The sequence below is a fragment of the Nothobranchius furzeri genome, chromosome 12 (assembly GCF_043380555.1).
Source record: "Nothobranchius furzeri strain GRZ-AD chromosome 12, NfurGRZ-RIMD1, whole genome shotgun sequence".
Taxonomy (NCBI): Eukaryota; Metazoa; Chordata; class Actinopteri; order Cyprinodontiformes; family Nothobranchiidae; genus Nothobranchius; species Nothobranchius furzeri.
The window spans coordinates 70,947,075-70,965,572 of record NC_091752.1 but is presented as its reverse complement, the minus strand read 5'-3'; the positions used below and the strand labels follow the sequence as shown (position 1 = coordinate 70,965,572).

General features: G+C 47.1%; 1 protein-coding gene across 4 annotated transcripts in view; it reads right to left on the bottom strand.

The window, feature by feature from the left end:
• Positions 1–8,438, bottom strand: part of LOC107376203 (thyroid hormone receptor alpha) — a 49,937-nt gene extending 41,499 nt beyond the window's left edge. For 2 of the 4 annotated variants that reach the window (XM_054750865.2, XM_054750866.2), the window contains exon 1: positions 8,296–8,438. In XM_054750865.2, coding sequence (XP_054606840.1) covers positions 8,296–8,303 — 8 coding nt within the window. In that variant the 5' untranslated portion in view covers positions 8,304–8,438. The remainder of the gene's footprint in view (positions 1–8,295) is intronic. The other 2 variants (XM_015945183.3, XM_054750864.2) reach the window with 1 other exon arrangement.
• Positions 8,439–18,498: the final 10,060 nt, after the last annotated feature.

The window sequence follows — 18,498 nt, the reverse complement described above, 5'->3', positions numbered from 1 at the left end:
CAGGATTATTCCACTATTATTATTCCATTCACTAAGGTGATCAAAAGTTCCTTTTTCCGAACACGTACGCTTTCACGGTCTGCCCCTGGAATCTGCGGCGCATTTATAGATCTATGAAAATGTCCGCATTTCATCCTATTTAGCAGATGAATACGGTAGAATCAAAACTGGTCCGATGTGTGGAAAACCACAGCGTTTAGCCGCTCTTATCCCGTCTTCCCCAGGCTCTGCAGCTGTTTACAATATGTCAAAGTGCAGGTGCACCGTGCAGCTTAGGGATGAGCTGGTAGCAGCAAATGTGCGGTGGAGGCACGTTGCTCAAAGCTCTGTCTAGGTTCGACTTCCTGCCAGAATTGACGCGATTCACCCGCGGCTCGCGAAAAAAATAGAGCCAACGCCGAAACGATCGCCGCACGGCGCGGGCTGGACTTAGCGTATAGAAGCCATTTTGAGCTTAGTACTGAAGGATTTTCCCTGCTTCCTTAAGGTGAATACTGTTTATTTTTATGTTCTCTTTCTAGTGTACGTGGCACTGTGTACAATTTAACCAATCCATTACACTTTGTAAGTACTGGACGTTTATTTACCCATTTTCAATAATGAAACCCTGAAATGAAGTATTTGTGGGATTTGATGTATTTCCTGTTTGTGCCGTGAGCAGCTGTGGCCTAAAGTCTAGAGAATGAAACCAATACCGCCAGAGAATGCTGCCTCGGGCTTTATGATGGCGGTCTGCCCAAACTCCAGAATGTTCTGAGTTTGTACCAAATGCAAAGATCTTTATTGGTCAGGAAAATGAATGTAATCACAAAAATATATATATATATAACCTTTTTGAACTATATTTGTGAAAAAGGACTGAGGATGTCATAGATCAGGGGTGTCAAACATGCGGCCCGCGGGCCGAATCCGGCCCGCCAGCGGGTTAAATCCGGCCCGCGAGATGGTTGTGTAAACTTTATTTTCTTACTTTACAATGTAGAGTGAAAATAAACGTATCATTGTGAGCAAGTTTTCTCTGTAACGAGTATAAATAAAACAAAGCTGCGCTCAAGGCTCACACAAGAACTTGAATCCCATCCTGAAGATGGCCGCCACTCAGGATGTGACTTCTGATGTTGATGTGCTGGTGAAAGCTAAAAGATGTAAAGTAAAATGAGTCAAATATACTTTAAGTGCTGCATGAAACTGATCTAGCCATGTGATCTGTAAGCTCTTTGAATCACTAAGGAATGTTTTTTTATTTGTTGATTTTTTTATTTTCTATTTTTTCAAATTTTCCAGTACACTTCAGGTGTCGTACTTGTACTACACTGTCCTCAGGCTCCAGCCTCGTTTTATATTGATTGTATTAAAACAAAGAAAACAATCTGAAGTTGTTTTTATTTATCGGTCCGGCCCACTTGGGACTAGATTTCCCTCGATGTGGCCCCTGAGCTAAAATGAGTTTGACACCCCTGTCATAGATGGTCCAGCAGGACCAGGACAAGAGGCGGTAAATAAACCAAAAGTTTACCGATACCAAACGCACGTCTGTTACCGAGGTCATTTAGGCCCCTGGTGTCACTTATTAGGTGTTTTGAAATGAGAGGAAAGAATATGCTAAATGTCTCCGAGCGGTAGTTGAAAGCTTCTGTCCCAACAAAAGGGAGCACTTGGCCATGGCTCAGATCTGAGTGGATCAGGAACACCGACACGTTGGGTCCATCGTAAGGAACCTCTCCAGACCAGGAGAAGACACGAACCCGCACATTTTAACTTAAGCAAAGTTTATTTCTGATTGGTAACCGAGTCACATTGCCACGCCAGCTGTGGCTGAAGTGCATTATCCTGCTGACCCCACGGATACTTGCCTACTGTGTAAAGACAGAGAGGAGACGTATTATGCCTGTTAAACGACTCCCCTCACTAGCTAGTTTAAATCTAAATACATCCAACTGCAGGTCTGTTTCTGCTCTCCATTCGTGACGAGGGCTGCAGATCCGGTCCCAGCACGTGGCAGTGCACCACCCTAACCACAACACCAGTGGTCTGCATATTAACGTGTCCCGAGCTGAACCGCTGCCTGGAGTTTGAGGCTGTCCTCAGAAGTCTAGCATCCTCAGAAGAAGCTGCTCATGATGCGTGAGTGATTTTTCCGCTAATGTTAAAATGCTTTTTGAATAATGGAACAGAGACGCATTATTCCTGTGAGGGCGCGCCGGTTCAAAGAGAACCATTCGTTTCTTCATGAATAACATGAAAAGGTTTTGTCCTGCTGTCCTGAGATGACCCGCGTTAGGATCTGTGCAGGGCTGTCATATCACACAGTCAACCATAAAACTTCTTTCTTGTTAACACGAGCACCAAACTTCCTGCCAAAAGACTTCAAATGGAGCTCAGCAAATAAAAACAAACAAACAAAAACAAGAAGAGCCTAAGGCTGTCGGGTTATTTAAACTCCCCTCTTAAAGGTTTCTCGTTCAGGAGGTCCAGATGTTCACCAAGGGACAAAAACCCGTAAGGCGCGTGTTATTGTATTTATTGTTCAGATAAAGGCAGGCAGAGACAGACAAGAACCTTAAAGGGAGACGGTGGCACAGGAGTTAAGTGCTCGCCCGTAATCGGAAGGTTGCAGGTTCGAGCCCCGCTCAGTCTGTCGCTGTCGTTGTGCCCTTGGGCAAGACACTTAACCCACGTTGCCTGCTGGTGGTGGTCGGAGGGACCGGTGGCGCCAGTGCTCGGCAGCCTCGCCTCTGTCAGTGCGCCCCAGGGCAGCTGTGGCTACATCGTAGCTCATCACCACCAGTGTGTGAATGTGTGTGTGAATGGGTGAATGACTGTGTTGTAAAGCGCCTTGGGGGGTTCCAGGACTCTAGAAGGCGCTATATCAAATACAGGCTGTTTACCATTTACATTAAGGAGTTTTGAATTTTTATGCTCGCGATCGCCCCCTCAGGCCAAAAAGCGTTACGGCAGCTTCAACAGTAGGCTTGTGCACGAGGCGCGCATGCTGTACGTGCACACTCCTTAACGAAAATAGACAGTTCCATGTGTGTGTGTGTGTGTGTGTGGGGGGGGGGGGGGGGCAGGAGAACACAGCAAATGATTAAAAATAATGTGCCTCTGTCTCTGCAGCTAAACTTTCTCGTCAGCCGGCTGAACATGCAGTGTGTGTGTGTGTGTGTGTGTGTGTGGCCCAGAGGACAGGAGAACACGCAGCTAATTAACTAAATAATGTGGTTCTGTAGCTTTCTCTTCAGCACAGCCGACAAAGGTGTATGATGGGTCAGTCCTCCTGCATGCTCAGATCATTCCCTTCCCTTGCTTGAAAAATTGTTCCAAAATGAAAGTTGAACCCACATCTTTTTTATCTTTTATATCTTATAAGCTTATGCTTCTGCCTGCACCCATTCTTAGAACTGTGTAAGTTGTGTGTTTGCTTGTAAAACTGCAAATGTTTTTTTGTTATACTATTATGTTGTACTATTGATTTTAATTTCTCATTAAACTTCTCTCACAGATCTGTGAATTCAATGCCGTTCGGCGAGTCTCAAATAAAAATTTGGGCATCTTACTGTAAAAAATATACCATTAATGTAAAAAAGAAACTCCAAATGAACTATGTTCACACCCAGAATCAAACCCAGGACATCTGCACAGGAGTCCGATGTTTTACTAGACGAGCTATAACACCAGTGTCGTCCTCTGTATCTAACATTTATATCCTGGATGACAGCTGAAACAACGTTCAAAGAACAGTTCTACGGGCGATGCCTGAGCGTGAACGCGCATGAAGCAGCCTGCTCGACCCGAGCATCTCTCTTTTTCTGTGGTTTTACAGAAAAACAGGCAATCACAGTAAAAATGCCAGGGCTCATTCTACAGGACCAGGGAATTGCAGGAGAACGTATGAAGAAGATATTTATTATTTCTATACATGTTTTGGCTGTCACACTTCCATAATGCCCCTTTAATGCCCACCTTTTCCTTCTGATGGCGGTCAAAGCCTTTAAAGCGTGTAGCAGGAGTCTCTTACTTCCCCATTCACACACAGAAAGTATTTTTATGTGTGTGTGCTCCTGGTTTCCTCTCACTCTCACAGCCAGGCTGTCAGACGCGTCAGAGGGTGTAATGTCAGGCTCAAGGACACTTCAGCTCACTGCAGGGGTTCGTATCAAATTCCTCCTCCTCCTCCTCCAACTGGACGGCCACGACGACACGGAGCCGAGTTTAAATCAAAGTCACAAAGAGCGTTTCTAGATCATGTGACCGGAAGGTGCTGACAATAACAGATTTGTTTTTGTTTATTAAAAACTTATTTCATTTTTTCTACACAACTAAGATGAAGTAATAATGAGCGATGATAAGTGACAGGGTAAGGGAGCAGCTGGAGCACACAGCTGAGCTCCACTTCTCTAAACGTGACAGTAGATGGCATCAGAGCGTGACAGATGATTGGTTTTCCTTCACGGCTCATGAACCAGCAGGAGGTCATATTGTATTGCTGAACATGTGTAGACACCTTCAGAGTAAAAAGATTTGATAGTTCAAACATCCCAGAAGACCGCTTGTTCGGTGTGTGTTGGAGACTTTAGGTTTATTCGTTAGGCAGACGCTTTCATCTAAAGCAACGTGGTTAACCTGGAGGGAAAGTCTTCACAGCGCTTCCCTTAATCCACTCTCTTGTTTACGTTGCAGCCTCATTCCAAAATGGATTCAATTCATTTTACCCATAAACTCAACACACAACATCCCATAATGACAACGTGAAAAAAAGTGTCTTTGAAGTTGTTGCAAATATATTAAAAGTAAAAAAACGGGAGAGATCATGTGAACATAAGTATTCGCAGCCTTGGACGTGGAGCTCAGAACGGAGCTGAGGAGCTTCCTGTGTCCACTGATGGTGCTCGAGGTGTTTCAGGCGATTATTGGAGTCCACCTGTGGTAAACTAAGGTGATTGGACATGATGTGGAAAGGCACACACCTGTCTATGTAAGGCCCCTGGGTTGACGGTGCATGTCAAAGCACAAACCAAGACCTCCGAGTCTTGTCTTGAGGCACAAGGCTGGAGGAGGTTACAGAAGAACTTCTGCTGCTTTAAAGGTTCCTATGAGCACAGTGGCCTCCATCATCCGTAGGTGGAAGAAGTTTGGAACCACCAAGACTCTTCCACGAGCTGGCCGGCCTTCAAGGAGGTGACCTATAACCCGATGGTCACCTTGTCAGAGCTCCAGCGGTCCTCTGTGGAGAGAGGAGAACCTTCCAGAAGGACAACCATCTCTGCAGCAATCCACCAATCAGGCGTGTATGGTAGAGTGGCCAGACGGAAGCGTCTCCTTAGTAAAAGGCACCTGGCAGCCCACCTGGAGTTTGCTAAAAGGCACTTTAGGGACTCTCAGACCATGAGAAACAAAATCCTCTGGTCTGATGAGACAAAAATTTAACTCTTTGGAGTGAACGCCAGGCGTTACGTTTGGAGAAAATCAGGCACCGCTCATCACCAGGCCAATGCCATCCCCACAGTGAAGCACGGTGGTGGCAGCATCATGCTGTGGGGATGTTTTTCAGCGGCAGGAACTGGAAGGTTAGTCAGGAAAGCGGGAAAGATGACTGCAGCAACGTACAGACATTCCAGATGAAAACCTGCTCCAAAGCGCTCTTGACCTCAGACCGGGGCGACGGTTCACCTTTCAGCAGGACGACCCAAAGCACACAGCCAAAAATATCGAAGGAGTGGCTACAGAACAACTCTGTGAATGTCCTCGAGTGGCCCAGCCAGAGCCCAGACCTGAACCCCATTAAACATCTCTGGAGAGATCTGAAAACAGAGGTGCACCGACTCTTTCCATCCAACCTGATGGAGAGGTGCTGCAAAGAGGAACCGGTAAACATCCAGGGAGCAGACCCTGAGGTGGTGGATAGCTTTAAGAGCCCGGGTGTTCACCTCTACAGCAAACTGAACCGGTCCAACAACACAGATGTTCTGTATAAGAAAGGCCAAAGCCACGTCCACCTCCTGAGGAGGCTGAGGTCCTTCAGAGTTAATTCTGCTGCTAAAATCCTTTTATCACTCTGTGGTTGGCTCTGTTGTCCACTCTGATGGTCTGTTGGGCTGCAGGCAGCTCCGACCGAGACAGGAAGAGACTGAACAAGCTAGTTCACAAAGCTAGCTCGGTTCTGAGCTGCCCACTGGAAAAGGAGGATGTTGGGGAAGATGACCTCCATCTTAAAAACCCTAACCCACCCACCGGTTCCACTGTGGAGACCATGGACAGCTCCTTCAGAGGCAGACGGAGACATCTCAGATGCTACCGCAGGTCATTCATCCCCTCAGCAGTAAGAGTGTAGACCTCCTCAGTTTATCTGGTACCGGCGTTACCCTGGTACACAACACCACCAGTGCAGTACTCAGTACGTGTTCAGCACTTGTTCAGCACCAGATTTACAGAGTGTGTCTGTGTCTCTTACAGTATGCTGCATGGTTCTGGAACCCAACTTTTTCTTTTTGATTTGTGGTTTTTAGCGGTCGAAGGTTACAACACTAGACTAGAGCCCTGCACTGAAGCCCTAGGCCCTCGGGTCGGGCTTCGGGCCAACGACTGTAGTTACCTCGGACACGGACGCCTTTATTTTTAATCGAATTCATAAAAAACTGAAACACTTGAACGCAGCAGCACCTGCCTGCTTCTCACGCACCGTTAGCTCAGTTAAGGTCTGTGTGGTTCATAAATGCACCGATAGGAACAAATTCTCTAACTGCTGATAGAAACGTGTGCCCCTATTCTAACACGCCGTTTTATGTCCACTCTGATGTCAGAAACTGTTCGTTTATCCTCATGAAAACGGCAGCGTTCTGTTTGTCTGTGAATAAATTCGTTCTGCAGTTAAAAATTACAGCATTCATCACTGCTTTGTTTCTAACTGGAGAGCGCATTTTCAGAGCGGCAGATTAAATTTACAAACGCATCCAATTAATATAGTGTTCATAAATTTCATCTGCTGCTCAAAAACACGCTCTGTTAGAAAAAAAAGCTGCATTGATGCTGTTTTTCTTTCTTTTCTTTTTTTATTTGTTTACTGCAGAACGCTTCCCACAGATAATCAGAACGCTGAGCCTTCTATCACGCTAAAACATTATGAAAGGTTAAAAGAAAAGTCGGGCTCGGGTCGGGCCAGAGAATCCTGAAAACCTTCTCGGGTCGGGTCGGGCTGTGGGATCAGTAAAGGATTCTGTTCTAGAACTAAAACTAACTGGACAACGATGTCATGATTACAATAAAAAAATCATTTTAATCAAAAGAATAAAACCAAATTAAAATTCATTGAAGGAAATGTCACTACTACTTTCACTTCTACTGGAGTAGAACTATTTTAAAGTACTGGCACTTTACCCTCATCTGTGCCTCGACCCACCTCTGCCCACCAGTAGTTTCCTCTCTTCGGCTGAACAGAACATCAAAGGGAGTGTGAGAGGGAAACGAGCCGAAAACACACGAGCAGCCAAACAAGAAGCAGAAAGCACGATAAAGAAATCGGCCGCTGCACGAGGGAAAACCACATAACGGACCGGGACAGAACACGGGTCACAAACACAGGACAACTAAATTACAAAACACGGATCAGAGAAGCGATAGAGATAAGGAGACGTGAACACAAAACCAGGAACAGAGACGATGGAGCGTTCACGTTGGATCAGGCAAGGGACAGTGTCATCAGCCAGAAGGACGCGGGTAGAGGGCGACACCATCCTCTGCTGCCCGCGGATAAACGGAGGGGACGCCGCCAACGGTCTCGGATGATGACTAGATGCAAACATGCGAGTTAAAAACTATTCGATTGTCCCCCGTTGTGCAGCACTTCCACAACTCCAGACGTTTTATCACCTGGTTTATAAGGAAGTAGCTGTCCACACACCTCGGGTCTCCGGTTTGATCCGACTTTTGTCCCTGAAGCCGCGATGGCGGACACGTTCGGTTTGAGTTATTGACATGTACTGCACAGCGGGCCTTGATTTGCGGTCCGTCTCTGCCGGGAAATGCTCGATACGGCTGAAATGTCACTTAAATGTCAGATCCGAGGAAAAGGAAGAAGAAAATGGAAGGAAAGGATGTAGAGTACAGGTGGGATTTAACAAGGTACGTCTCGGTTTATTGGTTTTGGTGACGCTTCTACTCAAAGTGACAACGCGGGCCCGCTGGAGGAAACGGCACCGGAGCTGGGACCACACGAGAACCTAATTCCTGCGTGTTCATCTTTTCCATGAGCAGAGGAATGGAGTTGGTGAGGACTAAGAGGGTACAAACGGTACTTACAACTGCATTCTTTATTTGGTGGGTTGTCCTCCCTCTTCAGCGAGCATCACATCTGGTCCGCCACCAGGATCTGTGCTCAGACGACGAAGGTCTCCGGCGTGCTTACAGTCAACTTTTTTTAGCGTGCACAAACTTCGCCGTGGCTTTTTATCCTTATCGAGTGCCGAGACTGTGAAGCTTTGCAGTGTGGGGCTGATAATGTGACGCTTTACGTTGCTTCTCTGAGGGTTTCCATGGATACTGCTCGTGCTTCTAAGGCAAGTGACGGGTGGTAGTGGGATTTAGTATCTAGTGGATGGATTAAAGCCCCACAATGAAGGCTCTAAGGAGTCTTGATCGCTGTGGTGACTGAGGTATGCAGCTGCTTCCATCTGACACTTAGAACATGCTGGGTTCTGGTCCAAACGTGGATCCGCTCTAGCACTTTAAAGAAAACTCAGTTTGAGGGCCAAGATCAAGGCTGGTCATTAGTGAGAAGAGCAAGGAAGGTGTACGTGTCATCCGGAGATCGTGCGTGTGTTTCGACTTTAGTCACTGGGTGGACTGGTTTTGCGTAGGAGGCAGGCAGCATGTGGGAGTCCCTGAGGTTGGATGGAGATAAAAGGACGACACGCTGCTGTTCCGTTGCTTTGTGAGGTAAAAGGCAAAAAAAAGTGTCTAAGAGAACTTCAGAGTCCTTGCTGGTCTCTTTGGTCTTCCTACTGGTGCAACAAGAATGCTGGTGGTTTGCCTGGTTCCATCTGGGAAGCAGCTGGTTCTTGGTTCTACTTCTGAACAGGAACGGGTCACTTCTGCTGCCTACCTGTGGAGCAGAAACCAAACAAGCATCAGAACCAACGGCGTGTTTGAGATTCCTACGAAGATTAGCTCTCTGGAGAGACTTCATGTTGGATGCTTGTCAGATGAACTCCGCAATCTGAGTTCAGTCAATCCTTCCATCCATCCGTCCATCCATCCATCCATCCATCCATCCATCCATCCATCCATCCGTCCATCCATCCATCCGTCCATCCATCCATCCATCCATCCATCCATCCATCCGTCCATCCATCCATCCATCCGTCCATCCATCCACCCACCCATCCATCCGTCCTTCTGTCCTTCCATCCGTCCTTCTGTCCATCCATCCATCCATCCGTCCATCCATCCGTCCATCCACCCATCCATCCATCCATCCATCCACCTGTCCTTCTGTCCATCCACCCATCTATCCGTCTTTCCTTCCATCCGTCCTTCTGTCCTTCCATCCGTCCTTCTGTCCATCCATCCATCCATCCATCCATCCATCTGTCCTTCTGTCCATCCATCCATCCATCCATCTGTCCATCCATCCATCCATCCATCCATCCATCCATCCTTCTGTCCTTCCATCCGTCCTTCTGTCCATCCATCCATCCATCCATCCGTCCTTCTGTCCATCCACCCATCCATCCGTCTGTCCTTCTGTCCATCCATCCATCCGTCCATCCACCTGTCATTCTGTCCATCCACCCATCCATCCGTCTTTCCTTCCATCCGTCCTTCTGTCCATCCATCCATCCATCTGTCTTTCCTTCCATCCGTCCTTCTGTCCATCCATCCATCCGTCCTTCTGTCCATCCATCCATCCATCCATCCATCCATCCATCCTTCCATCTGTCCTTCTGTCCATCCATCCTTCCATCCATTCTTCCATCTGTCCTTCTGTCCATCCATCCATCATTCTGTCCATCCATCCATCCATCCATCCTTCCATCTGTCCTTCTGTCCATCCATCCTTCCATCTGTCCTTCTGTCCATCCATCCATCCATCCATCCATCCTTCCATCTGTCCTTCTGTCCATCCATCCATCATTCTGTCCATCCATCCTTCCATCCATCTGTCCTTCTGTCCATCCATCCATCATTCTGTCCATCCATCCTTCCATCTGTCCTTCTGTCCATCCATCCATCCATCCATCCTTCCATCTGTCCTTCTGTCCATCCATCCATCATTCTGTCCATCCATCCTTCCATCCATCTGTCCTTCTGTCCATCCATCCATCATTCTGTCCATCCATCCTTCCATCCATCTGTCCTTTCACCCATCCATCCATCCATTATTCTGTCCATCCATCCATCATTCTGTCCATCCATCCATCCATCCTTCCATCTGTCCTTCCATCCATCCGTCCTGTCCATCCATCCATCCATCCATCCATCCATCCACCCATCCGTCCTTCTGTCCATCCATCCATCCATCCATCCATTCACCCATCCGTCCTTCTGTCCATCCATCCATCCATCCATCCATCCATCCATCCATCCATCCATCCATCCATCCGTCCTTCCATCCGTCCATCCATCCATCCATCCATCCGTCCTTCTGTCCATCCATCCATCCTTCCATCTGTCCATCCTTCCATCTGTCCATCTGTCCATCCATCCTTCCGTCCATCCATTCATCCGTCCTTCTGTCCATCCATCCATCCATCCATCCATCCATCCATCCTTCCATCCGTCCTTCTGTCCATCCATCCATCCTTCCATCTGTCCATCCATCCATCCTTCCATCTGTCCATCTGTCCATCCATCCTTCCGTCCATCCATTCATCCGTCCTTCTGTCCATCCATCCATCCATCCATCCTTCCATCTGTCCATCCATCCATCCTTCCATCTGTCCATCTGTCCATCCATCCTTCCGTCCATCCATTCATCCGTCCTTCTGTCCATCCATCCATCCATCCATCCATCCATCCGTCCATCCATCCGTCCGTCCTTCTGTCCATCCATCCACCCATCCGTCCTTCTGTCCATCCATCCATCCATCCGTCCTTCCAACCGTCCTTCTGTCCATCCATCCATCCTTCCATCTGTCCATCTGTCCATCCATCCTTCCGTCCATCCATTCATCCGTCCTTCTGTCCATCCATCCATCCATCCATCCATCCATCCATCCATCCATCTGTCCATCCATCCTTCCATCCTTCCATCTGGCCATCCATCCGTCCTGTCCATCCATCCATCCATCCGTCCATCCATCCTTCCATCTGTCCATCTGTCCATCCATCCTTCCATCTGTCCTTTCACCCATCCATCCATCCGTCCTTCTGGCCATCCATCCAATCTGGTGCCCTTGGAGCCTGTAAGGCTGCAACGAATACTCCCCCGTCAGAAGGAATGTGGAATGTTGCCATCACTATGGCAACTCTGTCTCCCTATCCCAGCCTGGGCGGGACTGTGGGCTGTGAAGGCCGCCGAATCACTCCAGGAGTCACTGTGCCCTCCAAACCTCAACAACCTCCCTCCCCTGTCCAGACTGAGGTGACGAGCGCTGCTTATCGTGGCTGCAGGAACTGACGTGTGGAGAGTCCCAAACCCCACCACCCCACCTAGTGGACACTTGTGTTGTGTGTTGTCTGAAGTCTGTTGCATATCTGTCTGAGGTGTTTTTGCAGAGCAAAGCTGCCCTCCCTGTGGAGAGTAACTCTGAAGTGCCTTGTTTCCCTCCACCTGAACCAATCCTCATGTAACCCTCTGATCTCTATTAAGGTAGCGCGACTCAGGTTGCGAATGACCACAGTCATCAATTCTTGTCATGCGTCTTTGCCTGTATGTCTGATCTCAGAATTGTGTGTACTGAAACTCTAATTTCCCTCTGGGATTAATAAAGTGTCTTTGAATTGAATTGAATTGAATATGGAATCATCACATCTTATTGGTCATAATTAAATATGCAGTAGTTACGCGATAAAGTGTGGCGCTACACATCCATCCATCTTCTACACCTGCTCGTGCCTAGCTCGGGGCCTAAGGGAGTACTAGTCTAAGTACCGACTGGTCTTCAGTACAGCTCGGGGCCTAAGGGAGTACTAGTCTAAGTACCGACTGGTCTTCAGTACAGCTCGGGGCCTAAGGGAGTACTAGTCTAAGTACCGACTGGTCTTCAGTACAGCTCGGGGCCTAAGGGAGTACTAGTCTAAGTACCGACTGGTCTTCAGTACAATTCAGTTCAGTCGCCAGATTTTATTAAGTCACTTTATTGTGTTTCATATTCATCGGAGTCTTTCCTACAAGATGAGAAGTGTTGATGTGCAGCTCCTTTAATCACACACACACACACACACCCACACCCACACCCACACACACACACACACACACCCACACCCACACCCACACCCACACCCACACACACACACACACACACACACACACACACACACACACACACACACACACACCCACCCACACCCACACCCACACCCACACCCACACACACACACACCCACACACACAATGATCTTAATAGAAAAAATAAACATTTCCCCCTTAAAGTGACGTCTGTGTTATGAGAAATACAAACGTTGAAGAGAAATGCTCCCGATTAGCTGCTTTTACTCTTGTTTTTGTCTCAAAGGGCACATCTGAAGCACCTTTACAGAAGACAAGAACCTTTGTTTAACAACTTTTATTACATTATTCATTTTCATAATTGTTAAATATTTTTGTGGTTAAATTGGATTAGTATGAATCCTCCCTACAACGTGGTTAAAAGGTAAAAACGATGGATCCTAATATAAATGTGTTGGAACTCCACACTAACTGTTTATGGGGGACCGGGATGTAACCTGCTATAACCCACAACACTTTGGAAGCAGAAAGAGCTCCTAATGACGGTACGGTGACGCGAGCGGGTTTGAGGAATCTATAAACAGACTCGCTGACGAAAACACTGACGGTGGTTTTGTAACAGAAGTGGCTCGACTGGTTCGTCATGCGAAGCTGCTGTACTGGGACACGTACCGCTGGCGACCAGCATTTAAATGTACGCAACACAAACACACCTAGCCTGGTAGTTTACCTCCATCTGTGAAAGTGACTCCTGGGTACGTCTCAGATACACACACACACACACACCAGCAGATGACCTTTGCCCTCTCTCAGCTTAGAGAAGCTTATATCATTTTTAATGGTAAAAACAGGAAATAAGTCCCCAGACCAGCTGATTCCTGCATCAACAAACAGCTGACAGCTGGTCTGGTTATTTCTCTGTTCCACTTTTATTTTCTCAGCTCTTAGGAACACAATAAACCTCCATGGAGGCAGACTTCCAGATGAAGGTGACAGCTCCTGCCGGCTAACATCCAGGACTCCAGGATCTGCTCGGATGATGCTTTAATAGGAAAAGGAGAGACGCCAGCAGAGGAATCTGCAGGACACGCTACATAAAGGTGATGTCGAGTTAAATAAATGAACCTCAGATGAACAGAGAGAAGCAAGGCAGGGGTTTGATTGAGTGGTACGGAGGCAGGAGTGGGAACACCATCCCAGTGGTACGGGGCAGGAGTGGGAATACCATCCCTCTCGAGTTAGTTATGGGTTGTTGTCCAGAAATCCCAGACAAGTGTCAGAAGTGAGCGAGCCGATGGCTTCCTGGCTGCCAGTTTGACTGTGAAGGCAGAAAAAGGCTTCTACCACCAACGTTTACTAGAAACACCAGAAAAGATTTCCATTAGCTCCTCGAGTCGCCCAGATCTTTTTTCTATTAACCGCTATGCTTCTCCAATATTTCCCCAAAATATAAATAAAACTCATCGCTTCAATCGAGCTTCAGGACCGACGAAAAGACCAAAGCGTACTCCACAGAATCCACAAGACGGAAAAATAAACACAATACCAAGCCCAGCTACCCCAAAGAACTCTCACACTGCAATCAATCAACCAATCAACCAGTCAATCAATCAATCAATCAACCAGTCAATCAATCAATCAATCAGCCAGTCAATATGACCTTGAACTGTAAATATTCATAGAAAACAAAAAATGAGGAGAGAACTGAGACCAAAAGAAACGTTAAAGCTGTCCCCAGTAGCTCGTTAAAATCACCATGGTAACCACCAACCTCTGCCTGCCCCTCCCAACAGGCAACCTAATCCAAGCCAGACAGGAAGTTAGCCCAAACTGTGAACTTCGGACAAACAGCTGCTGTTAAAGTTGTGTGGAGAAATCCAGAACTGTCATCAGAAGGACGCTCCGATGGTCACACACGGGCACTCGTATGTTTTTAGAGTGTTTTATGTAGGAGATCCAACTATTTAAAATGCCTGAGATAAAACTGTAAGTGAAGTTTCTGGAGGTCCGGCTGGGAAAACTACGGTGTCTGAAATGTTTCAGAAAAATTATTAGTTTAAAATTCTTCTTAGTTGTTGTCTATTAAAGGCCACGCCCCTTCTTACCCGAGTGTGCTGCACCACCGCCACCACCTTCTCCTCGCCCTGAGGTCTGAGGATCAGCGCCCCATCACGCTTGAAAGGCCTTCTCTGCATGTGCACCAGAACTAAGAGCTCTCTGCCCCCCCCCCCCCCCCCCCCCCCCCCCCCCCCCACACACACACACACACACACACATTAGGTTGGCGCCTTCAATCAGTTTTTGAATCTGGCCTGAGAAACGCATTTTTTCTTCCTGGTTTTTAACTCTTAACCCGCCCACTGTCTTCATGGGTGACCCCGCGAGGAACGCTGACCATTGAGCAGGATTGATGGTTCATCCCTTGAGGTCCATGTGGCAGGGGCGAGGTGGTGCTCACTCCTGCCACATGGACCCAAAGTCAGAGACTCTCTTGGTCAGCTTGCTTCCCACACCAAACCTTCCGTCAGGAATCTTGGCGTGACCTTTGACCCAGCTCTCACCCTGGATTCTCATGTCAGTTCTCTTGTTGGCTCTTCCTTCTTCCATCTCAGGAACGTTGCTAAGCTGACTCCCATTCTGTCCCGCTCTGAACTTGAGACAGTTCTCCACACCTTCATCTCCTCACGCTTAGACTACTGTAACTCTCTTTTCACGTGTCTGAGCAGAACCTCCCTGAACCGTCTACAGGTGGTTCAGAACGCCTGTGCTCGGCTTCTGACCAAGTCCTCCAAACACACCCACATCACCCCGCTTCTCCTCCAGCTTCACTGGCTGCCAGTCAACTTCAGGGTTCATTTCAACATCCTGGTTCTGGTCTATAGGACCTTACATGGACAAGCACCATCTTACATTGGTGATCTTCTTAGTCCCTACACCCCCAGCAGGTCCCTGAGGTCCAGTGATCAAAGCCTACTGGTTGTGCAGCACCAGGCTAAAGGTCAAAGGTGACAGATCATCTGCTGCTGTGGCCCCCAGACTCTGGACCTCTCTCCCCCTGAGCCTGTGTGCGAGGCATGATTGGTACCAACTCTGGACTGTGCCTGAAAGTCCCGCCTAGTCCATTAGTCTCAAAAAAGATGTTGTGGTCCAGTGCACTGAGATGAAGCACCACTGAAACAGACGTTTGCCTGAATCTGTATTTATACAAATATCATTTAACGCTTTAACCAGTGCAGTCTCTGTGCTGTGGTGTTGTCTAAAGCCCGACTGAGAACCACCCAGGAGGTTGTTTGTTCCTGAAGTTGTTCAGCTGGATCATAACTGCTTTTCCAATCATTTTCCAAATGAAGGGCAGCTTAGAAATCGGTCTGCAGTTAATCATCACTAAAAGATCTAGTTTCCTTTCCTTCAGCGGGGGCTTCACAGCTTTCATGCAATTAAAAACATCTTTAAATAAGTTAGTTGGTAATATATGAAGGCAACAGGTAGATGAGTAAGCTCTGAACTATGTCCTCTAGTGTTTTGGCACTATCCATACTGAATAGCGTTGTTGTGAGGCTGTAGCAGCGGTCTGCTTGTGTTGGTTGACATGAAGGAGTGAATGGCTAATCTGCTGATTAAGATTTTCTCATTACACTTAGATTGGGACATGAAATCAGGAGCCAGCTGTCTGGTTGATTAGCTAGCCTCTCGAGAATTGTCAACGTTGTTGTTGATCACTTTAGAGAAAAAGGCCCGTCGCGCCTTTTTTAATTCAGAGTTGTACGTGTGCAGAGCTGTCTGTAGGACTGGTGGTGATCAGGAAGGTTACTTTTCCTCCATACACGCTCAGCTTTGCGGCATTCTCTTTTGGTTTAACGGGTGTAGGGAACGACCATGGAGCTTTTTGTCTGCCAGAGATGATTTTTAGCTTTGCTGGAGCAGTGGTGTCAACGACCGCTAGAGTTTTGCTGTTGAAGAGATTTAGAAGGGAATCAACACAGTTGGTTGGCAGAATTGCTGACAAAGTCATCAGTTCACTAGAAGCTGATGCAGTGTTATCACTTAAATGCCTTTTTTAATAACAACAGAGTTATGATGTGTAGCCAGGGCCGGATTAACACTTTGTTGTACCCTGGGCAACAACATTCAAGGGCCCCATCATCACGACCCAAGGATCACCATAATATGGTCACATACAGAATATTTTACTGTAATATGCAGTAAATATACTCAATACTTGAATGCCTGACATCACGTAACCCGCCCAGAGTAACCTTTGACCCACCTCGTGTGGACTGACCAATGAGGAGAGGGTCTTAACTTGAGGCCCTCTCTTCATTGGTCAGTCTGCATGAGACTGACTCTCAACTGACGTTCAGTCGTAGGCAGCGAAGCGTCTCTGTGCAGCGCAAAAGCCCGGGTGGACAGTTTGTTTAATGTAGGGTGATCATATTTCCATTTCCAAACAAGAGGACAGGGGATCTGTGCCTATGACGTCACACTATGGCAACGCCACACAAACCATGTTGGGACCCATTTTTTGTAAGAACTAAATTAATATCAGATTCTGCCAATTAAAGGGCTCTAAAACAATTCATATGTAAATATTTTGCATATTTACCGCAAAATCTCATTTTTATGCTTTAGTGCTGCAACAAGGTTTTATTAATAATAAATTATTATACCTTTTGTTTTACTACAGCATCGGTAAGCTTCCTGTGCACAGATGATTAAGGATGCTTGTTTCAGCTGTGAGATTAGACGATAGGATCAATGAAAAAATAAGTTGTCACACACTCCATGGAAACTTTCAGAGAATCCACAAATAGTGGCTTTCAAATGGTTTTGTTACTTTTTGCAAGTTTAGAAAAGCAGCAGATGAGACAGCATGTCTGATAATTTAGTTTTTCATCTGATAATATTAGAACATGTCAGTAATGTCTGAGGGGCTTTTATAAACACTGTATAACTAACACTCCTGGAGAGGGCATGAATTACACAGAGGCTTCTGGGGAGCCCAGTTATGGGGGGGGGGGGGGGGGTCATTTTGCCTTGGCCCCCAAAATGTCTTGAAACGGCCCTGGGTGTGTGACTGAGTGTTGAAGGTGATCTGAATTGTATCAGATGTATAAATATGACATGTGTATAACTTATTGTTTTATACAGGTAAACACGTGTAGTGGAGATAAATCTACCTACATTTTACTTTGTTTTCTTGTTTTTATCGAACTATTTCCTGTCCTGTCTGTCTCTCATCTTCCTGCGTCTCCTCTAAACTCTCCAGAAAATCTGCTGCCTGGATTCTTACTTTTTCACCTCATCAGTTACTTCTGAGCAGATCAAAGATCTCCTGACCGCAAAGCGGAGAGCGCGTTTCGATGCTGCGTCAGTGAGGTGACATCACCGCAGCACAGGTGATGAGCTCCGCAGTAGCAGAGCGCTTCAGGCACAAATAAGACAGGAAATAGAGAACATGTGCGGACATGAACCATCGTGTGTTAATTATAGTTTTTTGGTTGCGCCACTTTGAGAATGGACCGTGCGCTGGACGCAGCAGCCTGGAGCGCTGCGCTACAACGAGCATCGCTCTGCCGCTCTAGAGTCCATAAATGATGTAATATAGGTAGAAAACGTTTTTCCGGCTCCCCTGGACGTGTAGGATATCCAGCTCCCCCATAATTCGATCCCTGCTCCTGGATGAAAAGCCGGACATTTTCATCAGAACCCCCCCGGACGCCCCGGACAGAGTGAAAAGTGGACATGTGCGGGGAAAACCGGACGTACGGTCACACTGGTTTAATATAAAGCGGGAGATTACAGATACAGTATTTTGCTCGTGCCCTTGCTGCCTGGGCCCTTTAGAGTTTGTGGGCCCTGGGCAATTGCCCAGTTGCCCGTATGGTTAATCCGGCCTTGTGTGTAGCGGGTAAAACTGAAATCAGAAAAAACAGAAATGGTCAGAGAGGCCATCAACGATGTCGGATACATTAACATCTTTGGTTAGGATTGTCTGGTGTGTGTCCTTGAGTGTGTGTTGGACCATGAATATGCTGGACAATGCAAGGAACCGCACTGCAGTTTTATCATTTGTGTCATCAGCGTGGATGTTGAGGTCACCAGTTGTGAGGAGA